The sequence below is a fragment of the Crinia signifera genome, chromosome 8, assembly GCF_055691185.1.
Source record: "Crinia signifera chromosome 8, ASM5569118v1, whole genome shotgun sequence".
Classification (NCBI taxonomy): domain Eukaryota; kingdom Metazoa; phylum Chordata; class Amphibia; order Anura; family Myobatrachidae; genus Crinia; species Crinia signifera.
In genome coordinates this window covers 137909558-137933328 of record NC_139224.1, presented here as the reverse complement: position 1 = coordinate 137933328, position 23771 = coordinate 137909558, and the positions used below count along the sequence as shown (strand labels likewise).

The 23771-nt window shown below is 42.0% G+C and overlaps 1 protein-coding gene across 2 annotated transcripts in view; it reads right to left on the bottom strand.

Annotated features, from left to right (window-relative positions):
• The window catches only part of LOC146026512 (histo-blood group ABO system transferase 2-like), a 128885-nt gene that overhangs the window by 68971 nt on the left and 36143 nt on the right, over nucleotides 1-23771 (bottom strand). For both annotated transcript variants that reach the window (XM_083157252.1, XM_083157251.1), the window contains exon 2: nucleotides 5555-5701. In XM_083157252.1, the coding sequence (XP_083013378.1) occupies nucleotides 5555-5701 (147 nt within the window). The remainder of the gene's footprint in view (nucleotides 1-5554; nucleotides 5702-23771) is intronic.

Sequence of the window (23771 nt, the reverse complement as noted above, 5' to 3'; positions counted from 1 at the left end):
TTCAGACCTGCCTTGCGTTGTCCACTCTCAGATCATGTGATCTTAGACAATACGGTAAACAGTAAAAAAAAGCCATACCGAACTATATTGCATGAATCTCATAGTGGAGGAATCTGAGACAGTCTTTAACATAGAGAGTATCAGTGTCCGTGACATGCCTAAAGATTCTCTGAGGAGCATGAGGATAAACCGCTCGCCCTCACAAAGGTAAGACACGTAGTCTAAATAATTTTTTGGTGACCCATACAAACATCTTAGCTTTTCCAGGGTTCTTAATATGGAAAGCTTTTATCAATTGTGGTGCATGGACATCAAATGCATCAATCCATGGTCTCTCTTCAGGACCATCAACATTCCAATTAATGAGGTACTGCAAGTGACCGAATTTGATACGAGAATCCAAAATTTTGTTAACCTCGAACTCTGTTCCTCCATTTGTACTCTAGGCACCTTTGGTAGAATTGCCTGAAAACTATTGAAAATTAAAGGCTTGAGCAAGGATTAGGTGGTAACTTGAGTTTATGGGCCAGGAGAAGTAAAACTATCTTGATGGTAAAAGGCCCAATATACTACTGTATATGGCATACTTCTTGGTCAGCAGTCCTATTCTTATGTTTTTTGTTAAAGCCATACCAAGACTCCACTCACATACAATTAAAAATGGGGTCTGGGGGGCCATTTCACATATGAAACAGGCATCTGGGTGCCTTAACATATTAAAATCGCGGCAAATCGCGGTAAATCGCGGTAAATCGCGGCAAATCGCATTGCATGCAATCTGATTGTATGCAATGCGATTTGACGCGATTTTTAGGTGCGATGAAGAAAATCGGGCACCCAGATAAGTCACAAGTACCGGATTTTTTTCTCTGGTTGTCTTGTAGAAGGTGCCCTACTTTTGTGTATGTGAAAACCTTTTAATTAGGTGTGATTACACAGTCACACCACCCCACCTGCAGCTGAACGAGTACTAGTGTTCAATTTTTTTATTATTTATTTTTATTCACATCTGTACTTCTCATTTTTAATTCTTTGGTTAGATAATAAAGGTGCCCACACACGCACCGATCCTGGCGGTGCGATGCTATACGATGGGGTGCGCGCTCCCGCGGCACCTCATCGCACAGTACAAAAAGTATGTGCTGCACATACTTTTTGTACTAGCTTTTTCTAGCATAGCATCGCATCGCATGCACATCATATGCACAAGGCATACAATGCAATGCTATTGTCTTCTGTTGGCAAAACATTTGTAATGGCCGGAAGCTTTGAATAAAGATTGTCATACAGATTCCAACATCAGGATCCCATTGAGTGAGCGATGGGTGAAAAGTTGGGAAGATGTGGATGAAGACCAAATATCATGAAGAATGAAATGGACTGTGAGGAAGTATGATAACAATAAAGCTGAAGTAATATTTCCAGGTCTTGGTTAACTCTTTCTGTTTGACTTTTAGATGGTTAGTTATATGCATAAGAAATGTTTTTACTTGACTTGAGAGCTTTCCAAGATCTGTCAACAAACTTCATCCCTCTGTCAGATAGGGGTACCTTGGAGACAAAAAATTGTACGAATGACCAACTGCACCAGCTAGGGAGCTGATGGCATTCCAGATGAGGGAACAAAATGAGCCATCTTGGAAAATCAGTTAAGGATGACCCATATCATGTTAAATAACTTGTAGGATGGAAGATCAGAGATGCGTCGATGGGCGACTGGGAGTAGCAAATGGAAGAAGTTGTCATGGTGGCAACTGTCTTAGAGTTTTATGTTGAACATAAGATATACAGGAAGCAATACAAGCATCAATATCCATCTTTATAGATGGCCCCCAATTCGTCCACTTTAGGCGATTCAACGTTTTTTTTCTGCCATTCCTAGCATGTCCAGCAAAGTGAGTGGCATGCCCTCAAGATAAAAACTTCCTTAATGCAGGAGTGACAAAAGTCTTCCCAGGTGGAGTGGACCTGGTTCTTTGGGTAAGTCTTGGATAAAAAAAAATACAGGGTAAAATTGACTGCAGTCCCCCTGTATTTTAACAACCAGCACCGGATATGGGATATGGGTGTATTGCCTGTATTTTCTCTTTCATCCACTAGTTGACACTGGAGATTAGTACACTGGGTATAGAGGTGTGGTAAGTGAAAGCTGGGTACTTTTAGAATGTAAAAGTGTGATGTTCCTCCCCCTCTATTCACCAGCAACCTGCAATTAGAAAAATGTGCCAGGGAACCCTATACCACTTGAATTGAAATTTGGCAACATGAAATACTGTATGTCAGGAAGAGCTGTCAGGGCTTCAGCTAAAAGGAAATATCTACAGGGATTGGATACCCATCATTGTCATGATAGAGGTGTGAGCAGAACCAAAAATCGATTTCTGCCTATGATTAGATGTTACAGGTAACTTTTCAGCTCATGGAATTCCACCCCTGAACTATGGCCAGATCTCCTGAGTTGGTGCAGGCAGGCGGACAGGAGCTCCATCTGACAGGGAGGTGTAAGCGTCTCACAAGCTGGTGCGTCAGCATCCCTGCCCATCTTCGCTTCAGGGAGATGGGAACGGCAAGTAGGGGGTACGGGCAGCTACAGAGGAGGACGGGAAAGCAGCGGGGAGCCTTTGGAGGGCGGTGGCGGGCTCTGTCAGAACAGGGCACACAATGTCTCCTGTGCGCGAGCCCCCTTCTGGTGGCTGGGGTGATGTGAGCTGCTCAATCTGTTAGGTGAATGCAAATAGTTTGCATACTGAACCAATGTAAGAATGCAGCCTATCAGTTCACTCTGACCTGGTGACATCACTGAGGCACAGACAGCAATGGGTCTGAATGAGAAGTAACACTTAGAACTGGGGTCCTAGGCAAGACATCAGTTTGGGGACCAGCGCCCTACAACAATCCGTAGTACTATATATTTGCTGCTGATTGCAGACGGCATCGATCAAGTCTCTTGGCTCGTGCAGTCTACCGATAAATGGTCAGCTGTGTGAACATCGGCATTGCCTGCAAATCTGTATCAAGCTCTAGGTCTTTTGGAATACCTGTGTCACATTTAAAGTAAACTGACTGCATGTTTTATCCTATCAAAGAACTTCAAAGGGATTTTAAATGTGGGCAGGTCCAAGTGATGTCATAATGTCATGTGGTAGTCATGCAATGCTCCTCTGGGAATGTTTTTTGACGGTCAGGATATCTTCATTGGGCCCCTTGGGACCACCTGGGCCCTAGGCGGGAGCCTAGGTTAACTGGTGGAATATTTGCCTCTGCTCAAACTAGAGATGTGCATGTTCTGATTTACTCAGATTTACTCTGATTTCAAAGCACGATCTTATTGGCTATCACCTGTCAACAACTGTCATGTGATGTGGGATAGCCAATAAGATCCTGCTTTGAAATCAGAGTAAATCACAGTAAATCAGAACTTGCACACCTCGAGTTTTGTGCCATATTCCCATGGCAGGCAGATTGGCTGTGACAGCCTTTGCAGCTTCAACTACTTTCTGGCCCTTATTTAGATCTGATCACAGTACAAATTTGTTCTCAAAATGGGCAAAACCATGTGCAGGTGGGGCAGATGTAACATCTGCATAGAGAGTTAGATTTGTGTGAGTTATTTTGTTTCTGTGCAGGGTAAATACTGGCTGCATTATTTTTACACTGCAATTTAGATTTCAGTTTCAACACCCCCCCACCCAAATCTAACTCTCTCTGTATGTTACATCTGCCCCACCTGCAGTGCACATGGTTTTGCCCATTTCGAGAACAAATTTGGGTACTTGTTTCCTAGCACGGCGCCCACGATTTTGATTGTAGTACATCTTATACAGTCGCAATATAGCGGCATGCGATGCAATTCAATTTTTTATTGTATAAGCACCCTGATGGGTGATTACAATGTTAAATGCACCCCCATTGTAAACGCCACCCCCACTATCAACGCCAACCCGAAGCGTGACGAGGCGCAGTGAGCCCGCGATGGGCGGCGGTACGCGTCCTCCGACCTTTTCATACCCCCACTATCCACGTCAGAGTGGAGTTGTTTCTAAATAGTGTGGTGAGCGCAGCCACATTAAATACATTTAAAGTAATCTGTGTCCGCTTGCCACGCTTCGGGTTTGGTGGCCCGCTGTGCTCGCCACACTATCTACAATCAACTCCACGCCGACGTGGATAGTGGGGGTATGAAAAGGTCGGAGGACACGTACCGCGTATGCGCTTGCCAAGCTTGGGGGTGCATTTAACATTGTAAGCACCCATGAGGGTGCTTGTACAATTAAAAATCGCATCGCATTGGATGCCATTTGCTGGCATGCAATGCTATGCAATGCATTGTACAAGCAATCCTGTTAATTTAACAGGAATATCGAATTTAACAGGAATATCGCATCGCACATATCACACACCACTAAGTATGGTATGCAATGGGCACCGTGCTAGGAAACAAGTACCCAAATTTGTACTGCGATCAGATCTGAATAAGGGCCTCTGTCCCCAGGGCCGTCTTAACAGCAGTGTGGGCCCCTGGGCAAAGCAATGCACTGGGGCCCTTACCCATTCTCCCCTCCTAGGGGTGGGGGGTGCTATCAGCAGAAGCTTTGATGTCCCACGGGTGGCAGGGGGGGCTCTATCTTCCATTCAACATGTAGGACCTGGAGCAGTAACTTCTGCTAATTACTCCTTTACTGCACAGGTGGTGGGAGGGAGAACACTAACGTGTCAAAGGGGGCACTGAGCTGAATGAAGGGTCCCTTGTAAATGACTTCCAGGGAGGTAGGGGGTGTTTTATACGCAGGGGAGGGTTGGATAATGGAGTGGACTTAATATTCGTCATGTTCCGGTGGAATGGCAGCTTGTTTGACTGCAGATATCGCCATTATCTGGAAATAGATTTCTTAGCCTTCAATAGTATTAAAGCCTAGAGTCCCAACTTTCAGGAGGTGCTGGGAATTGGGGATCAGAGATCAGGAGCCAGAGCAATCCATTGACAAAAATATAAAACTGTACACCAGACATTTGGAGCTGGAGCAGGGACCGGCTGCTGGAAGGCTGATATCTCTGGTTCTGGGCATGATAGAGACAAGCCGCTAGTTTTGACAGAAAGGGAATAGTCCCAGCTTTTGGAATATACTCTCAGAAAAACTCTAAGTCAGAGAGAACATGAGAAATATGACTGGGAATTGCAATTAACAGGTTGGATGTAGACTGCTGTTTTGAAGTTGGATATCTCCAGTTCCCCAGGGCAGATTTTCAAAATTCTGGTATTCCTGGAAAAAGGGGATCCTCAGCTATCAGCATAGGTCACTTATACACCTGGGGCCCCTGGGCAAGTGCCCATTAAGCCCATACGAAAAGACAGCCCTGTCTGTCCCTGAATCAGGTCATATGTTAATAATTACTTGTCATTTAGCAAGTTGCACCTTCATAAATGTTGACAGAATAGCAGACCCCCTTGTGTCTAGGAGACAGATAATACACATACATTTTTTACTCTTCACATTGAAAAAAAGAGACATGACTGTTACACAAACACATTATCATATATATCAGGAAAGCCTACCTAAAACTAACGCTGTTTAGAAGCTGTCTTCTCTCACAGTGCGCCAACTCTATGGAGTGTTCAATGGCTATTTGTGTCCAATTATACGTCACTTCTTGCTTTGGTTGCTCTTGCTTTGATTGAAACATTAGCACTGGGTTCTGGAAGCTGTAAAACAGAAATGAGGTTACTTTTGAGATGACCTGATTAATAACAACCTCAAAAGTACGTGTAGCAATTAGTGTAATGAATTTCTTTTATTACAAGTCTAAGCATTGACAATTAGGGTGGCAATAGGAATTTTTAATTTAGTTATACTTGTATTCAGGGCATGGGAGAGCCTGGCTGGAACCAGGTACTTTTCAGGGAGTGTGACCTAATATTGGGAGGTGAGGCCATGCATACTTAAAATACAGAAAAAATTGTACGTTAAGCACCTCCCTTCACTTCAGCCCAGCATACTCCAGCATGTATTGGGTTGAGAGAAGCTGATGCCAGGTAATGGGGGCCCCTTCATCAGGCCTGAGCCTGGGCAATTAGTAAGGTTCAGTAATGGATATCCTATGCACCTAAGCAAGGTCCAGTAATAGATTCCCTATATGCACATCAGCAAAGCTCAGTAATGGATTCCCTATGCACCTCAGTGTACGCACTTAGGGACTTATTCTGGTTCACTCTCAGAGCCAAATTCCTTCTCAAATGGACAAAACCATGTGCACTGCAGGGGGAGCATATGTAATATGTGCAGAGAGAATTAGATTTGGGTGAGTTATTTTGTTTCTGTGCAGGGAAAATACTGACTGCTTTATTTTTACACTGCAATATAGATCTCACTTTGAAGAAAAACCCCACCCAAATCTAATTCTGTCTGCACATGTTATATCTGCCCCCCCCCCCCTCGCAGTGCACATGGTTTTGTCCATTTGAGTAGGAATTTTCCTCTGAGAGTGAACAAGAATAAGGCCCTACAGTATGTCAGGGTGCCGGACAGTTTCCCGACAGTCGGGATCCTGACAATCATTACTCCGACGTCGGGATCCCGACAGTCAAAACCATGACACTCGGGGTCCCGACGGCCACCGGCTATCCTCCCTCGTTAGGGTTCCACGACCCCCATAGAGGGAGAATATGATGTTTATGGTACATATACATACACAAGTTTTCAGTAACACAGGCAGGGGGGGGGGGGGCTAGGTGCCACTGCAGCACAGCCTCTTAAGTGGCCACCACTTATCTATAATTCCCCCTAGACCACCAGGCGTTCGGGCGTTAGGCCCGTGGGTGCGTTCAGGCCCTCCTGGCCTGTGCCCAGTAGTCAGGCCCTTACGGCCTGTTTCCTCACCTCCTACCTGGCCCCATTGATTCAGGCCTCTGGCCTGGCCCCATTGATTCAGGCCTCTGGCCTGGCCCCATTGATTCATGCCTCCTGCCTGGCCCCATTGATTCAGGGCTCTGGCCTGGCCCCATTGATTCAGGCCTCCTGCCTGTGGTTACATAATCAGGCCTCCTGTCTGTGCACCTATCATCAGGCCTCCTGCCTGTGCGCACATATAATCAGGCCTCCTGCCTGTGCACACATATTCAGGCCTCTTGCCTGTGCCTTACAGTACTGACACCAGGCCTGATCCCCATTGCAGCCATTTTAGGCCTGTCGACCATTTTGGGATTCCCATTCACTTATAAGGGAGGAGTGATATACAGTTCCCTCCTGAAAGAGCCTGGGTCCTATGAACGGTGGGCTTTGCGGCAGCTCTACTGGGGCGCAGGTTGGAGTAAGGGGAGGAGCAATTGCAGTTTCTTCTGTATGTTCATAGAGGGAAAGGGGGGTATTTTGTGAGTCCCATTTCACAGGTCCTGAAACTGGGATAGACGACTGTCTACCCAGGCACCTGTGACTGTCCCAAGGGTGCCCTGTACCCGGCAGGTCGCACTTTACATCCCGAGGGTTCAATACCATTCACACATACACACACATCCTGGTGTAATTTGATAACATTCTTGTCAGTGATTGATTGTTTCTTTGCATGCCTTGTTGTTAGTTAGAGTACTGTAAGAACTGTTTGTTATTGTGAGATCGGACTAGTTTGTTATTGTGTTATAGCAGGGACAGGTTAGTCCTAGTTACGCTAGTGTAGGGTTGTAGAGAGGCTGTTGTTTTGTTCTTGTTCTCCAGGTGCAGGGACACTCCAGCAAGTTGACAAGGATTGCTTAAGTAAGTTCCTTCACTGTGTGTGTGTCTCGTCCCTGAGTGCTGGTCCATGGATCTCCCGTGAGAGAGCAATACGTACCACCTATGTGCGAAAGTGGGAATAGTTGAAGTTAGGGTGGCTGAGGCCTCGCGCCGATGATGACTTTTGCCTAACCGGCGAAGCTCGCAGCCACCCGTGGGTGTTCACAGCAACCCCCGTTCCGCGTCGAGGCCAGATTGAGGTTTACAGGGATCTTTTCTTTCTAGTTACATCCCGGGTCTCATCGGGCCCCTGGAGGCGGTCCTTTCTGTGACGGACAGTGCTCGGGTGTCGAGAGGCTCACCTGAAACCTAAGTGAATTCACGGCAGTTTCACATTTTGCGTAGTCGTTCATAGGATATTTTGCTTTTGAGCTCTCTTATTTTCAGAACAGTATCTAAACCTTAATATACATAAGAATTAGTGTTCAAGTATATGGAACAAAATTCTTGTGCCACAAAATAAGTTCCACATCTAGAATCTCTGCTGTTGTCTAAATTAAGGTCCATACACACTGGACGATTTTGCCCAGCATGTATGGACAGCAATGATTCGAAATTCTCTGGTCTAAAAATAGCTCAGTGCATACACACTAAGCAATTTTTCCCCGTTTTAGTCATCAGCGCTCATTGCTGTCCTGTACACACTGGGCGGCTTTTGAGATCAAAGCAGCTCAAACAGCAAAACTATAGCTCAAAATCGGCAAGTGTGTATGGGTCTTTTAGACTTAAATATTTCGAGCAGAAAAATTTATTGAATTTCTCAGGTTAAACAGGATATTACCTTTGCAAGTGGTTCATCATTGATATTTTCTATCAATGGTTCTAGGATAGTCATTAGTTTATTTGCCTCATTAATAGATCCTCAGTATACAGCAATTAGCATGCCCTTTTTACAAGGACATTGGTAGTTTTTTTCATGGATTTTTATGTTATGTGGTCCATAGGTCGACAGTGTCTAGGTCAATCCCTATTGGTCAATAGGCAATTGGTTCTCACCAGTGAACACTGGCCCTAACAGATCGCTCAGCACACAGCTGGCACATCGCCTGTGTGCTGAGTGATCTACATTACTCAGATCACTCAGCAGTGTAGGCCCCATAAGGGCTATTTGACATGCTCCGACTCCTGCCGGACTGTGAAATTCCGCACGACGAACAGCCATGCCGCACAATGTAGTTAATAATGGACACAATTGTGTCCATTTACACGGGACGGCCACGGCCCGGCAGCCCGGTAGCAGCCGGATCACACCACTGGAAGTGACGGCTGCCCCCCTCTGCCTGACGGTGGCCATCCCCTCTATTGTAAACTACTGTGTGCGGCACGGCTTCCTGGTCGTGCGGGATTTCGCCGCCCGGCAGGAGCCGGAGCGTGTGAAATAGCCCTCACTCAGACAAGAGAAAACAGTACATTTATTTAAAATGTATTGCATACTTGCCTACCTGACCATCTCCATGAGGGAGATAATGCTCTGTTCCTGGGCTTCCCTGGTAATGTATGATTTCCATCACCTGTGGGGAGCTAGGTAATTTATAAGAAAGGTGTTACACCATAGGTGCTGGCAATCATACATTACCAGGGAAGTCCAGGAACAGAGCATTTTCTCCCTCATGGAGAGGGTCAGCTAGGCAAGTATGTCCTAAACCAGTGATGGCTAACCTTGACACTCCAGGTGTTTTTGAACTACACATCCCAGCATGCTCTGCATCAGATTTGGCATGGCCAAATAGCAAAACTGAAGCAGAGCATGCTGAGATGTGTAGTTCAACAACATCTGGAGTGTCAACAAAAAAGAGACAGTATTATCCTTTACTTCAGGGGTTCTCAAACTCAGTCCTAAGAACCCCACACAGTTAACATTTTCCAGGTCACCCGGAAGGTGCACAGGTGAATTCATTAATCATTGACACATTTTAAAATTATAGCTAATTATTTCACTTTAATAAAGTGCCCAGCATGTTAATACAGGTTATTTAGGGCAACATGTAGTTAGATTCCATATTTCCATAGGAAATTAGTGGTTTGAAAGCCATCATTAAAGCTGCGTACAGCTTATCATTAAAGCTGTTATCAATGCAAATATTTTTAATAAATGGTTTGTATACCAATTAGTGTCATGTGTTCTGATGTTGTACGTCTTTATCAAACAATCTCATCTTTATTGGAGGGTTCCTGATTTCTAGTGTCTGCTTGTTGGGGATACACTTGCAACAATTAGATACATAGGGGAAATTTACTAAAGGAAATTTGTAAAAAAATAGGTGTATTTGTATCCAGAAATACACTTATTTTTGACATTTACTATCCCGAAAATACAGCAATTCGTAGTCGTATTGATGTGTTATCAATACGAATACGAATTGCCGTATTTTCAGGATAGTAAATGTCAAATACACCTATTTTTTACAAATTTCCTTTAGTAAATTTCCCCCTATTATAGTGCTGGTCTCTGGTATGATAATCTGTAATTGTTGCAGAAATGTATCCTTCGACCTAGTTGTAATTCCTAGGAACCACTGTGGCTGGTCTGAGTGTCTTACTCTATACTGGATATTTAGATTAGCCACATTAATTCCTAAGGGTCTTAATGACTGTGTAGAACTCAATAATATATAATTTAAGGTATAGAATTTCTGTATGTATAACCCCCTGTGACACATGGTTTGGCATGCCAAACATATCTTTTTCTTTTCCTCCCTTCTTTCTCACCCTATTGATCCATGTACATTGTTCCCTATTAGATGATGCAAGAATTGATGTTAACATTATTATTATCTTTATTATTATTGTTTTTTAATATCCAGAATATATCTGAAAATATCTCTCTTCCCAGTGTGTGACACATTATGTGTCATGTTTTGACAATTAAAAATTATTAAAACTGATAATAAATTAGTTCATTAATAACAGTATGTTAGAAAGAATTATTAATTACTGCTATACTCTGCGTAAAATAAATTAATTAATTATGATCAAGACAATTATTGTGACTATCTAATAAAAACAACATAAATATATATAAATAAGTAAATGCAATAATGGCGACATTCCTATGATAAAAGTAAGATTTTAATTCATTTTATTGTGCTAGATTAGTGTAAATTTGTGTGTGTATACATGGTTTTTCTATGTATATAAAAATATTTTTTTTTTTTTTTTTTTTTTCCTTTGAGATCATGTTAGTGTGCTTTCAATTCCATATATATTTCTAAAAATTCTCATCTGTGAATTATTTTATTCATGTATATATACATCTGCTTAATTAATATATATATATATATATATATATATAAAAAAACGGACTGAAAAAGCTGCATATAATATTCTTTATACAAAATAGAAGTGGCACACATGACTTTTAATCCATCAATGTGAATCCTCATATGAAAACGAGGTGTGAGTGTATAAAAATACACATATGATTTTCAAAGGCGCTTACCAAACGAACACTTCCGCATTTGCGAAAACGAGGTGTGAGCGTGAATGGAACGCAATATGGACGCTTGGCGCGTCTGAACGAAAACGAGGCTTGGAGAAGTCCAAACAGCGCAAGCGCACACTAAGCCCTGAACGCCATAAAATCTGAGCGACGGGGGCGCACTACATCTACGTCCTTCTGATGAAGCGGCCGAGCGTGACAGGCCGAGAAACGCGTTAAGGAGACCAGACGCTGACCGCTACTTCATTGTGCCTTCCTGCATTGTGTCTTCCTGCATATTCCCTACCTCCGCTACCGCACCCCCGTCTGTGGACCCAACACTGGGAGCTGTTTTGCATCTACCGCAAGGAATAAACAGCTGGATACAAAAATCCCCCCACAGACTGACTGAGTGACCGAACCGGAGGAGAGCAGGTTATAGCTCAATTGAGCACCATTCATTCCCTCCATGTTTTCTTACCATTTAACCCATTCTAACCATAAAAGCATGCATGCCATAACTTACTAACCTGGACTAAGCTGTGAGAGAGCTAACTGTTCATTATTCATTAACAAATACATCTATACTAAAACTGGAGTGAAAGAGAGTGGATTACCATTCACTGCAGCAAGCCACTAACCAATTGTATCACGTATTATTACTATTATTTTCTTTTATTGTGTGATTTAAATGTGTATTTTCTTATATATTTGAAGTACCGGCCGGTATCTGAATACAAAATTGTATTTATTGTTCCATAATAAATTTTAAATGATCATTTGAATCAGCGCTGCCTCTGAAACTTTTTTCTTCTTTGCACCTGTGTCTAAGGGGCTGGGGTGTCCCCTTATCAGAGACAGCAGCAGATTCAATTATATATAGATTAGCGCTCTGCCACTTCTTTTTTCTTGTTCCTTGGCTAAACTACCCCAGGCAAGAGCTGCGAATCTATCTCTTAGGATGTCGCCACTGTTATGCATGTCTGAGAGAATGGAAAGGAGAACTTCCTACCTAAAGGGTAACCAAACCAAGGGAATGGTGCCCTTGGACAATGATAGTACAGACATGCATAGATTGTTCAATAAACTAGAGAATTTGTGTATCGCAGAGACTAGACACTGGTGGGATCAGATCACCCTACAAAAATATTTGGACGGTGATCTGATCCCACGGGGTCTGAGGATTCTAAAGTCCTCAACATTCAAAGATGATTCCCAATTTACTGGGGAGTGGAATTCAATCCTAGATAACTGCTCAAAAGGGCTTATGAAGCTCCTTATAAAATACAGAGAGCAAAAGGTAACTGAGCTCCAAGGAGAGATAGAAAAGGTATATGGATTACTTAAAGCCTTTGAAAAGACCCAAGAATACAAGGAGAGAGATGTGAAAGTAAACCAAAATATAAAGGAATTTGAACATGAACTTATATACCGAAAGGAAAATAAATTAACTAGAGATGTACAGGACTATGAGAGAGGAGAGGTACATAGTTACAACAGAAATACTATGAGAACATCAGAAAATTATAATAGAACAAGGAATACATATAGAAAGAACTACAGGGAAACAGATAAAAAAGCAAGATTTGGAGGCGAAAGAGGGAGAGAAAGTACAAACTATACACCCAATAGGTATAAAGAAAAACCTCAACAACAACAACAAAAAAATAGGTCAAACGGTAGGAATAGAGATTTCCAATACACAAGTGGGAGTAGATTCGAGCCACTGAGAGATGCACAATCTCCATATAATAAATATATAACTAGAAACAGAAGATTAGAGAGTGCACCTACAGACACAGATGATGAGTGGACAGCATCCCCCAACCAGGATTTTTTAGGGGCGCACCAAATAGGTCCCCTAATCGGTTCTCTAAAAAGAATAAGAAGAGAAGAAGAGGCAGCAGGGGAGGAAAACAGGTCAACAAAAAGCCAATGCATAAGATAAGTCCAAAAATGAAGGGCATCTTCAACCTCCCTTCAAAAAAATTGACAACAGATGAAATTAAACTTTTAGAAAGAGGATTGAATTTCGCACCTTCATCCAAACCGAATCTATTTAAACTTTTTGTAGACCTCAATAGGTACACACGAACCCTTAGCAGGAAACGTTTCTTTGCTACACAAACCATGAAACAAAAAAAGATTGAGGGTACCCCAATTACGCTAGATCTGGATGATAAAATAGCTCTAGAAATGTTGGAATCTCTAGAGAACGAACAAATAAGTGGAGAAGATTCGGTAGACACACAAATCAAAATATACGATTCTAAAAGAACATCAAAATTCAAATGTCAATCAGAGTTTTACCCTTTACAGTACAAAGGACCATTTGTGGAAAGCTTTTATAGGACAACTTTAGACCAATTTAAAAAATTATGTGATAAAGCGGACAAACAAAGTACAAAAGATAACTTAAATTCAGGAGAATGAAGGGCCCTAAAATGCCTATATGCAGACAAAAGTATTATTATTAAACAGGCTGACAAGGGCGGTGGGGTTGTTATACTCAACAATGTGGACTATATAGAAGAGTCGTATAGACAATTAAATAACAGCGAATTCTACAGTTTGTTGAGTAGCAACCCCACCGCCCAATATCAGAAAGCCCTGCGTGATTTATTAGATTCAGCTCTGGCCGGGGGCGCTATTACCAAAGATACCTTTCACTTTCTGTATAATTCACATCCTGTCACACCCACGTTTTACTTTTTGCCCAAAATCCACAAATCCCTGCACAAACCCCCTGGGAGACCAATTATTTCAGGTGTTGGGTCCCTCACTAATAATTTATCCGCTTTTGTTGATTATTATTTACAGGGTCACGTGGAGGGTCTGAGGTCTTATATAAGAGATACACAACAATTTTTGAACTTAATAAATACGGTAATATGGAATGAGCGCTATACATTAGTAACATGTGATGTAGAGGCACTATATTCAAACATACCCCACAAACTGGGTGTACAGACCATACAAAAATATCTGGAAAAAGACACCTCTATCTCCGACCCTCTGCGTGAGCTTATAATTAATGCAATTTACTTTATTCTTGAGCACAATTATTTTTTGTTTAATGCACAATATTATTTACAGACACGGGGGACGGCGATGGGGACCAGGTTCGCGCCGAGCTTTGCGAACCTCTACATTGGTGCCTTCGAGGAGGAGCATGTTTGGTGTGAGCGGTTCGGTGCGAACCTGGTCCTCTACGCATGTTTTATTGATGATTTGTTTATAATTTGGGATGGGGATCTAATTTCACTTAATAATTTTTTTGATAATTTGAATCTTAACACATATGGTTTAAAATTCACCTGTAGTCACCACCCTACACAAATTAATTTCCTGGATATAGCGCTCTCGGCCAATAAAAATGAAAACAAGCTGGACACAGAAACTTATATAAAACCTGTTGACCAAAGTAGATATTTAGAATTTACAAGTTCACATGCCACACAATGGAAAACTAATATTCCTAAAAGCCAAATGGTAAGAATTAGACGTAACTGCTCGACCGAACAAGCCTTCCATAAACAAGCCAAAGGGCTAATTAATTCATTTAAAGATCAAGGGTACCCAAATCAATTGTTAGATCAGGCCTATGAAGAGGTAAAACAGATAGACAGAGAAAATTTATTAATAGATAGAGAAAACAAAAAAACTGGTAAAAATAGAAAAAATTCCTCCCGTGAAGAATATCAGAATAATGAGAGAAGTGTATCATTCGTGACACAATATAACAGCTTTGCTTATGAGATCAAAAAAATTGTAAATAGAAATAGTAAAATTCTATTGCAAGACAACCTTTTGAAGGATGTAATAGAACAAGGCGGAAAAGTTATCTTCCGCAAAGCTGAAAACTTGAAATCCAAACTAGTGTCAAGTCACTTCTCCATGCCAAAAACCCCGTCTATAGAACCTAATATAAGAAACTGGCTCCCACCATTACCTGAAGGTTATCATAAATGCGGTAACCATAAATGCTACACATGCCAGGCAGCAGGAAATAAAAAGAGTATTGAATTTGAGTCCTATGAAACTAAAGAAAAATTCAAAATCAAAGGACATCTTAACTGCAGATCCACATTCGTAGTCTATGTAATAGACTGCGCCTGTGGACTGCAGTATGTGGGGCGTACCACGAGAAGCCTACATACTAGATACCTCGAACATAGAAGGAACATATTGGGAGGTATCCGTACGCACCCTCTTTCCAAACACATCTCCTCTTGTCAAGAAAATTGTGTAAATAAAATACAAATAAAAGCTATAGAACAAATAAAGAAAACAATAAGAGGAGGAGATAGGTTTGGAAACCTGTGTCGTAGGGAGGCGTACTGGATATTTAGATTAGCCACATTAATTCCTAAGGGTCTTAATGACTGTGTAGAACTCAATAATATATGATTTAAGGTATAGAATTTCTGTATGTATAACCCCCTGTGACACATGGTTTGGCATGCCAAACATATCTTTTTCTTTTCCTCCCTTCTTTCTCACCCTATTGATCCATGTACATTGTTCCCTATTAGATGATGCAAGAATTGATGTTAACATTATTATTATCTTTATTATTATTGTTTTTTAATATCCAGAATATATCTGAAAATATCTCTCTTCCCAGTGTGTGACACATTATGTGTCATGTTTTGACAATTAAAAATTATTAAAACTGATAATAAATTAGTTCATTAATAACAGTATGTTAGAAAGAATTATTAATTACTGCTATACTCTGCGTAAAATAAATTAATTAATTATGATCAAGACAATTATTGTGACTATCTAATAAAAACAACATAAATATATATAAATAAGTAAATGCAATAATGGCGACATTCCTATGATAAAAGTAAGATTTTAATTCATTTTATTGTGCTAGATTAGTGTAAATTTGTGTGTGTATACATGGTTTTTCTATGTATATAAAAATATATTTTTTTTTTTCCTTTGAGATCATGTTAGTGTGCTTTCAATTCCATATATATTTCTAAAAATTCTCATCTGTGAATTATTTAATTCATGTATATATACATCTGCTTAATTAATATATATATATATATAAAAACGGACTGAAAAAGCTGCATATAATATTCTTTATACAAAATAGAAGTGGCACACGTGACTTTTAATCCATCAATGTGAATACTCATATGAAAACGAGGTGTGAGTGTATAAAAATACACATATGATTTTCAAAGGCGCTTACCAAACGAACACTTCCGCATTTGCGAAAACGAGGTGTGAGCGTGAATGGAACGCAATATGGACGCTTGGCGCGTCTGAACGAAAACGAGGCTTGGAGAAGTCCAAACAGCGCAAGCGCACACTAAGCCCTGAACGCCATAAAATCTGAGCGACGGGGGCGCACTACATCTACGTCCTTCTGATGAAGCGGCCGAGCGTGACAGGCCGAGAAACGCGTTAAGGAGACCAGACGCTGACCGCTACTTCATTGTGCCTTCCTGCATTGTGTCTTCCTGCATATTCCCTACCTCCGCTACCGCACCCCCGCCTGTGGACCCAACACTGGGAGCTGTTTTGCATCTACCGCAAGGAATAAACAGCTGGATACAAAAATCCCCCCACAGACTGACTGAGTGACCGAACCGGAGGAGAGCAGGTTATAGCTCAATTGAGCACCATTCATTCCCTCCATGTTTTCTTACCATTTAACCCATTCTAACCATAAAAGCATGCATGCCATAACTTACTAACCTGGACTAAGCTGTGAGAGAGCTAACTGTTCATTATTCATTAACAAATACATCTATACTAAAACTGGAGTGAAAGAGAGTGGATTACCATTCACTGCAGCAAGCCACTAACCAATTGTATCACGTATTATTACTATTATTTTCTTTTATTGTGTGATTTAAATGTGTATTTTTTTATATATTTGAAGTACCGGCCGGTATCTGAATACAAAATTGTATTTATTGTTCCATAATAAATTTTAAATGATCATTTGAATCAGCGCTGCCTCTGAAACTTTTTTCTTCTTTGCACCTGTGTCTAAGGGGCTGGGGTGTCCCCTTATCAGAGACAGCAGCAGATTCAATTATATATAGATTAGCGCTCTGCCACTTCTTTTTTCTTACTCTATGCAGTGTGTATCTATCCAAACTGAAAAAGGAAACCTTTACATGTATATGCTTAGTTCAGGTTGGTGTATAGTTGAGGCTGGGGTCTTTATTGCATCATATAGTGGTATCGTATACTTAGGATGTTGTAAGTAGGTAGGAAGATGTTATTAATAATCACCCCCTACTGGTACTGGGGACCAATCCCTGGGATCCCACGTATTGAAGTTATTTGTAGCATATTATTTATTTAGCCACATCTGATGCTTGACATATATGTTCAAATGCAAACCGGCAGTAAACCTGCCGTGCAGGCTAGTAGACTGCCCTTTGCGTGTGAGCCCTGCTTGTTAAGTATACACTCACATACACACTGCACAATATCGTTTAGCGGTGTTTATATAGGCAGACGTCGGTGCACTAATAGAGCGCTGGCCGGGTTAGGTAAACCAAACAGTATTAGGGAATTGATCCCTTTCTTAGACGTGTGAATCGGCGCCTCTTATTGCATGCTATGTGTGCATCATGGTGCCTTATACACACAAAAGCCGGTGTGCTATTAAAAGCTATCCGGAATCTAAGAGCACACACTGTTGTTAAGCGGTATTTATATGGGCAGACGCCGGTACACTTGTGGAGCGCTGGCCGGGCTCCGTGAACAGAAAAATATCAGGGATCTGATCCCTCTCTTACACAAGTGAGTCGGCGCCTCTTATTGCATGCTAAGTATTAGTCGTGGTGCCTCATACACACAGAGGCCGGTGCTCTATGGAGTGCTAGCCGGACTCTAAGAGCACACGCTGTCAGGGATCATATCCATCTCTTATGCGTTTGTGTCAGCGCTTCTAATGCGCACTCGTCTGCTGGCAACACCGCTCAGACTACAAGGTACAGGATTACATTAACAACATTTACACAGACATATATTTTGCATTGAGAAGATATACAACGGTTTTACAGAGCAAGAATGCCGATGCGCATTTCGCCACGTCGGCTTTTTCAAGGCTAGACCTAGTTAACTGGCCTGCCCTTAGTGGGCTCTATTTATAGGGTACAGGTTCTAGTGAGAGTTAATTTTTGAGAACCAATCCGTTCCCTTACTTGTTTGTTTCCAAAAAGATGAAGACTAATGATTGGTTCATGCAGTTCTGACAGCTGAATATGGTTTTCAAAGGTCATCCAATGCAACCATCTTTTCATTTTACACAGAAAACGGGAAGACTAAATAAATACAAGATTTTTTATTAAATATCTTGCTGTTGTGGTATTAATACAGCATTTTCAGTATGTGTCCGGTATTTCTGTGATAACTTATCAGTGTCCTATACATCATGTGCGATCTTATAATTCTGCATAATTAAGGTTCTCTCATCAAGGGAAAACATGCCCAGAAATATTATTATACGAGTGTAGGTGACTAATACTGTGGTTCTCCTACTTCCCATTGGGATAGGCTGTCATTGAATATTCATGCATATAAATTATGACTGCTAAGCATCAGTATGCTTTTTGTATTAGTTTTGTATTAGTGTTTTATTATGGGGCAGAACATACCATGTCCCCTCCTGTGTTCAAATTTGTTACAATTCTGTAGGGTTATATTTGATATTACCCTTAGTGGTTATATGCATGTTCATTATCTATTCCTAATGTATCTGTATAGAAACCTTCTTGCTATATGTATCATCATAGCTTAATAATACTACTAAAAATGGCTGTCTGTGTGATTTGAACTTCAACTGGTATTAAAAGGTACAGGAAGAGATTGTCGTCGATTTAGAGATATTGGGGGAAATTTACTAAAGGAAATTTGTAAAAAATAGGTGTATTTGTATCCAGAAATACACTTATTTTTGACATTTACTATCCCGAAAATACGGCAATTCGTATTCGTGTGGATAGCACATCAATACGAATACGAATTGCCGTATTTTCGGGATAGTAAATGTCAAAAATAAGTGTATTTCTGGATACAAATACACCTATTTTTTACAAATTTCCTTTAGCAAATTTCCCCCATTATGCTTTATGTGTAATGGTCTGAAAAGATCTTCTGGAATATGTACATCATACTGCTTATGGTTGAGTCCCTTTATTCCATCTCATAGGATTAGGGACTGTTCCCGATTATAGAAATGCAGAATACTGGATGTCTTCATTCAGTCCGTTTGGTTTTAAACTGTTCATGAGGAAGATGTGTTTCGAATCTTTTTTCAGAAGTTCTTGTGTTATGTTGCCTCCTCGGATTCCCAGCGTCACTTTCTCCAGGCTTATTGCTTTGAGACCTTGGGGATTGCTAAGGTGATATCTTAAAAAGTGTCCGGCTATGCTGGTTATTTTTTACATTTTGTCCAGATCATTTGGTGGGTTCTTGATATTGCCCACATGTTCAAGAATTCTTCTCTTCCATGGTCTCTTAGTCATCCCTATATATTTCAGATCACAGGGACATATGAGGCGGTGACTACTCCTTGCGATTCGCAGATTATAAACTCACGAATTCTGGTGGTTCGGCCATATCTGTTGGTGAATTGTTTTGTTTCGGTCACATATTCACAGGCTTTGCACCTACCACATTTGTGGCGCCCCGTTGTAGTGGGTGTTTTTTTGTGTTTTCTGACAAAATGACTTTGTGTCAGTTGATTTTTCAAATTGGGTGATTTTCTCCAACTGCTGTGAATACGATCTCCCATTGCCACTCTGAGGTCTTCATCTATTGTAAGAATATGTTGATGTCTGGTTAGGATCTTATTGATTTCCCTCTAGTCTGTACAATACGTGCTAATGAATCTGGGAACAGATTCACATGTCTTTTTGGGCTTTGGTGTTAGTAACATTGCCCTGGGCATGTTTTTTGCTGTCAGATAGACTTGTTTGAGAAGTTTGTTGCTATATCCTCTCAAGAGTAGTCTCTGTCATAGTTCTTGAGTTCAAACGTCTCATCCTCCGAGCAGTTGCGTCTCAGGCGAATATACTCCCCTTTAGGTATCCCTTTCAGGGTGGCTGGGAAATGTAAACTGGTCTCATGAAGGATACTGTTAGTCGCGGTCTCAGTGTCTCAGCTTGCTCAGAGTCTCCTTTTCATCTGCCGGGGGAGCCGCAGAGGGAGTCAGCTCGAGCTTAAGGGGCTACGTCATCAAGCCCCGCCCCCAGCACTGAACCCCCCCCCCCGATTTGCAGGACCTCAAGGAGGGGGCGGGACTACATGGCATGATTTGCATATTTAGCCCCACCCCTCCACGCGGAAAAGCCAAATCGCAGTAATTCAAGGAGACAGCCAGGCAGATTGTGGAGGGCGAGGGAGAATCCGGGAGGAATGCCCACCTTTCCGGGGGGGCCGGGAGGGGGACACGATTTTCGGGATCCTCCCGGCCAATCCGGGAGGGTAGGCAACCCTGGGTTGAATTTATAGTATGTTTATGAATAAAATGGTTCCAGAGGCAATACTGACTACTTTGTACTTTATGCTGGCACATGCTTGTTCAGGAGAAGCTAATGGGGCATACACATGTAGCAATAAAGGCCTATTTTCTAAGCGATCTGACTAGATTTCACTAGATCACTTAGAAATGAAGCACACATTGCTGTGTGTGTAGGGCCCATAGTGCTAGCAATGCGCGGCCCCACACGTCGCTATTGCCGGGAGTTGTATATCATGCATGCAGTATAAATCTAGTGAGATCGATTAGCTATAGACTGCACAGTCCCGTGTTTTGTGAAGTGAGCAATAGCGATCAGCGATTCTACTTCACCTTTTTTTTCCTAGCTTAACTTGAAATCGCCTCTTCCTTATCGCTTAGCACAATTGCTGGTGCACGTCGCTGGCACTTTCTGAGCGATCTACTGTAGATTCTGAGAAGCTCAAGGGAATTTGCCCAGGCAAAATCACTGGCCAAAATCGATGGCGCAAATCACTATGTGTGTGTAGGCCCCATAAGCATTTTTTTTACAGTACTTGAATCCACAGGTACACTCAATCATCACATAATGACATTCATACAGTATAACGGCACGTAATGAAACATACTTTTACATTTAGATTTCCAAATATGTTACTAATACACATTTCTGAACACATAGACATTCACTGAATATCCACGATTATAAAGGCCAATTATATGATTACCAGGGACTTGCAGTGAGGTAAATGGATGAGGTGTCCCTGGCAAGTACCAGAGTCAGATTTGCACACAATTTATGAGCCATGGGGTACATGTGGGCATTATACACATGTGCAGCAGTATATACTGCTGAAGATTCGCTGAGTTCTGATAAGAGATGTGCAGAAAAGGTATCCAGGTGAGGCACTCCCTCACCTGCCATAGACTTTTTACTCCAGAGTTTTGACTATAAAAATTATTAGAATAATAAAAATAATATTTTTATAGATTTTTTGTATTTTTTACATTCTTTATAAACTCAAAACTCCGGCGTATGTTAGTATGACAGGAAAGGCTGTGCCCCACCTGCCTCTCCCCGCCGCACGTCACTGATGTTTACACAATGAGCAGTTATCTTTATAGCAATCTATATTGTTTATATCAGCCAGGGAATTTTTATGATCATTCTATTTTCTGAAAACAATATCAGGCTTAATTTTTAATTAAAAATTAAATGAGATCATCTCAGAGGATATTTGTTTATAAATTGCTTCAGGTAATTTTATGTGACAATTAAGCACTTGCATATTGTATTTATGTGCATGCCAAAAAAAAAAATGATGAATTAAAGAAAATAAAATAGTAGGTATTAAAAATATGAGCAAAGATATTGACTTTTGATGTTTACAACTCCTTTTGGAGTAAGTGGAGGTTTTTTTCCAGCGGGGTATTTGGTGGATTGCAATTTGATGAAATAGCGGAGTTCGTCGTGAGGGTGGGTGGTCAGCGGTATTCAGGAGGGTATGGATCCCCTATCTGTCCCTAACCTTACCTCTCCTCCAGTTGTTCTTGGATAGTGGCGCCTTCTCCGTCTTCTTGTTTCGTTTGCATGCTGCTTGTTCCGAGTCCAGAAGTCGCAGTCCGTGCTTCCGGTGGCGGCGGTGTTCTGTTCTCACGTCTCCCCTCTCTCCATCTCTCCAACGCGTTTCGAGGCACTAGGCCTCTTTGTCAAGGATAGTGGCTGATTGATTGAGCCTTTAGTTTTATAGCGTTGTAGCGTAGAAAAAACTTTTTTTCCCTTAAAAAAACTTTATTGTTAAAAGCGGAAGTCAAACTTGTTTTGGCGGCATGCACATGGTACTGAATAGGGTGGAAGTCTTCAATGGGATTTCTAAAAGGGATATGTATATTTAGAAAGGTTATTTACAGGTATTATGTATATATATATGTGAAAGAAAAAATTGTATTTGTGTATTATAACGGCGCACATCGCATCGCATACCACTAATTAAGGTATGCGATGGGACCCGATTTTCGGGTCCAAAGAACTGCACTGTACAATAAAATATCGCATTGCATGCCAATCAAATGGCATGCGATGCGATGTGATGTGATTTTAAATTGTACAAGCACCCTGATGGGTGATTACTATGTTAAATGCACCCCCATTGTTAACGCCACCCCCACTATCAACGCCAACCTGAAGCATGGCGAGCACCGCGAGCCTGCGAGGGGCGGCGGTATGCATCCTCTGACCTTTTCATACCCCCACTATCCACGTCAGTGTGGAGTAGAATTTAGATAGTGTGGCGAGTGCAGCGAGCCGCCGAGCCCGAAGCGTGACGAGCGCAGCGAGCCCCACAAGGGGGCGCAGGTTACATTTGAAGTAATCCGCGGCCGCTCGCGGGGCTCGCTGTGCTCGCTACACTATCTAAAATCAACTCCATGCCGACGTGGATATTGGGGGTATGAAAAGGTCGGAGGATGCGTACCGCCGCTTCTCGCGGGCTCGCTGCTCTCGCCACGCTTCGAGTTGGTGTTGTTAGTTGGGTGCATTTAACATAGTAATCACCCATCAGGGTGCCTGTACAATTAAAAATCGGGTCAATTCACATCGCATGCAATCGGATCGCTTGCGATGCGATGCGACCAATACGATGTCGTACGATGGAAATCAATGGCCATCCAGCATGCAGAGCCAGATTAAGGTGTGGCTCTGGGGGGTCAGTATCCCAAGCCCTCCCTCTCTGAAATCCCCTACTAACAGCCTTTGATCGAATCTCTGTTAGCAATTCATTCCGTGGCACTGCTCCACCCCCTCCCCCCCACCACCACCACCACTGATAGCCCTCACAGCCAGCAGCACTGCAGCGCAAGCATGGGCTGTGATGCCTGGCTTCTCAATATATCAACAATGAACCATGGTGGTGTGCTGGCTGCAAAGAAGGAGAGAGGACCCAGCCATCACATGCAGCCCACCAGGCCATGGCCCTGACACCAACCCAGCCGTTGCCTTGCCACCCGACCGGCCATCGCCATCACCAGCTGCCCCCCGCATGCCTTGCCATTGCCTGCCGCCCACCTGCTGTCCCATAAGAGGTTAGAAAATGTGCAGATTTGGTAA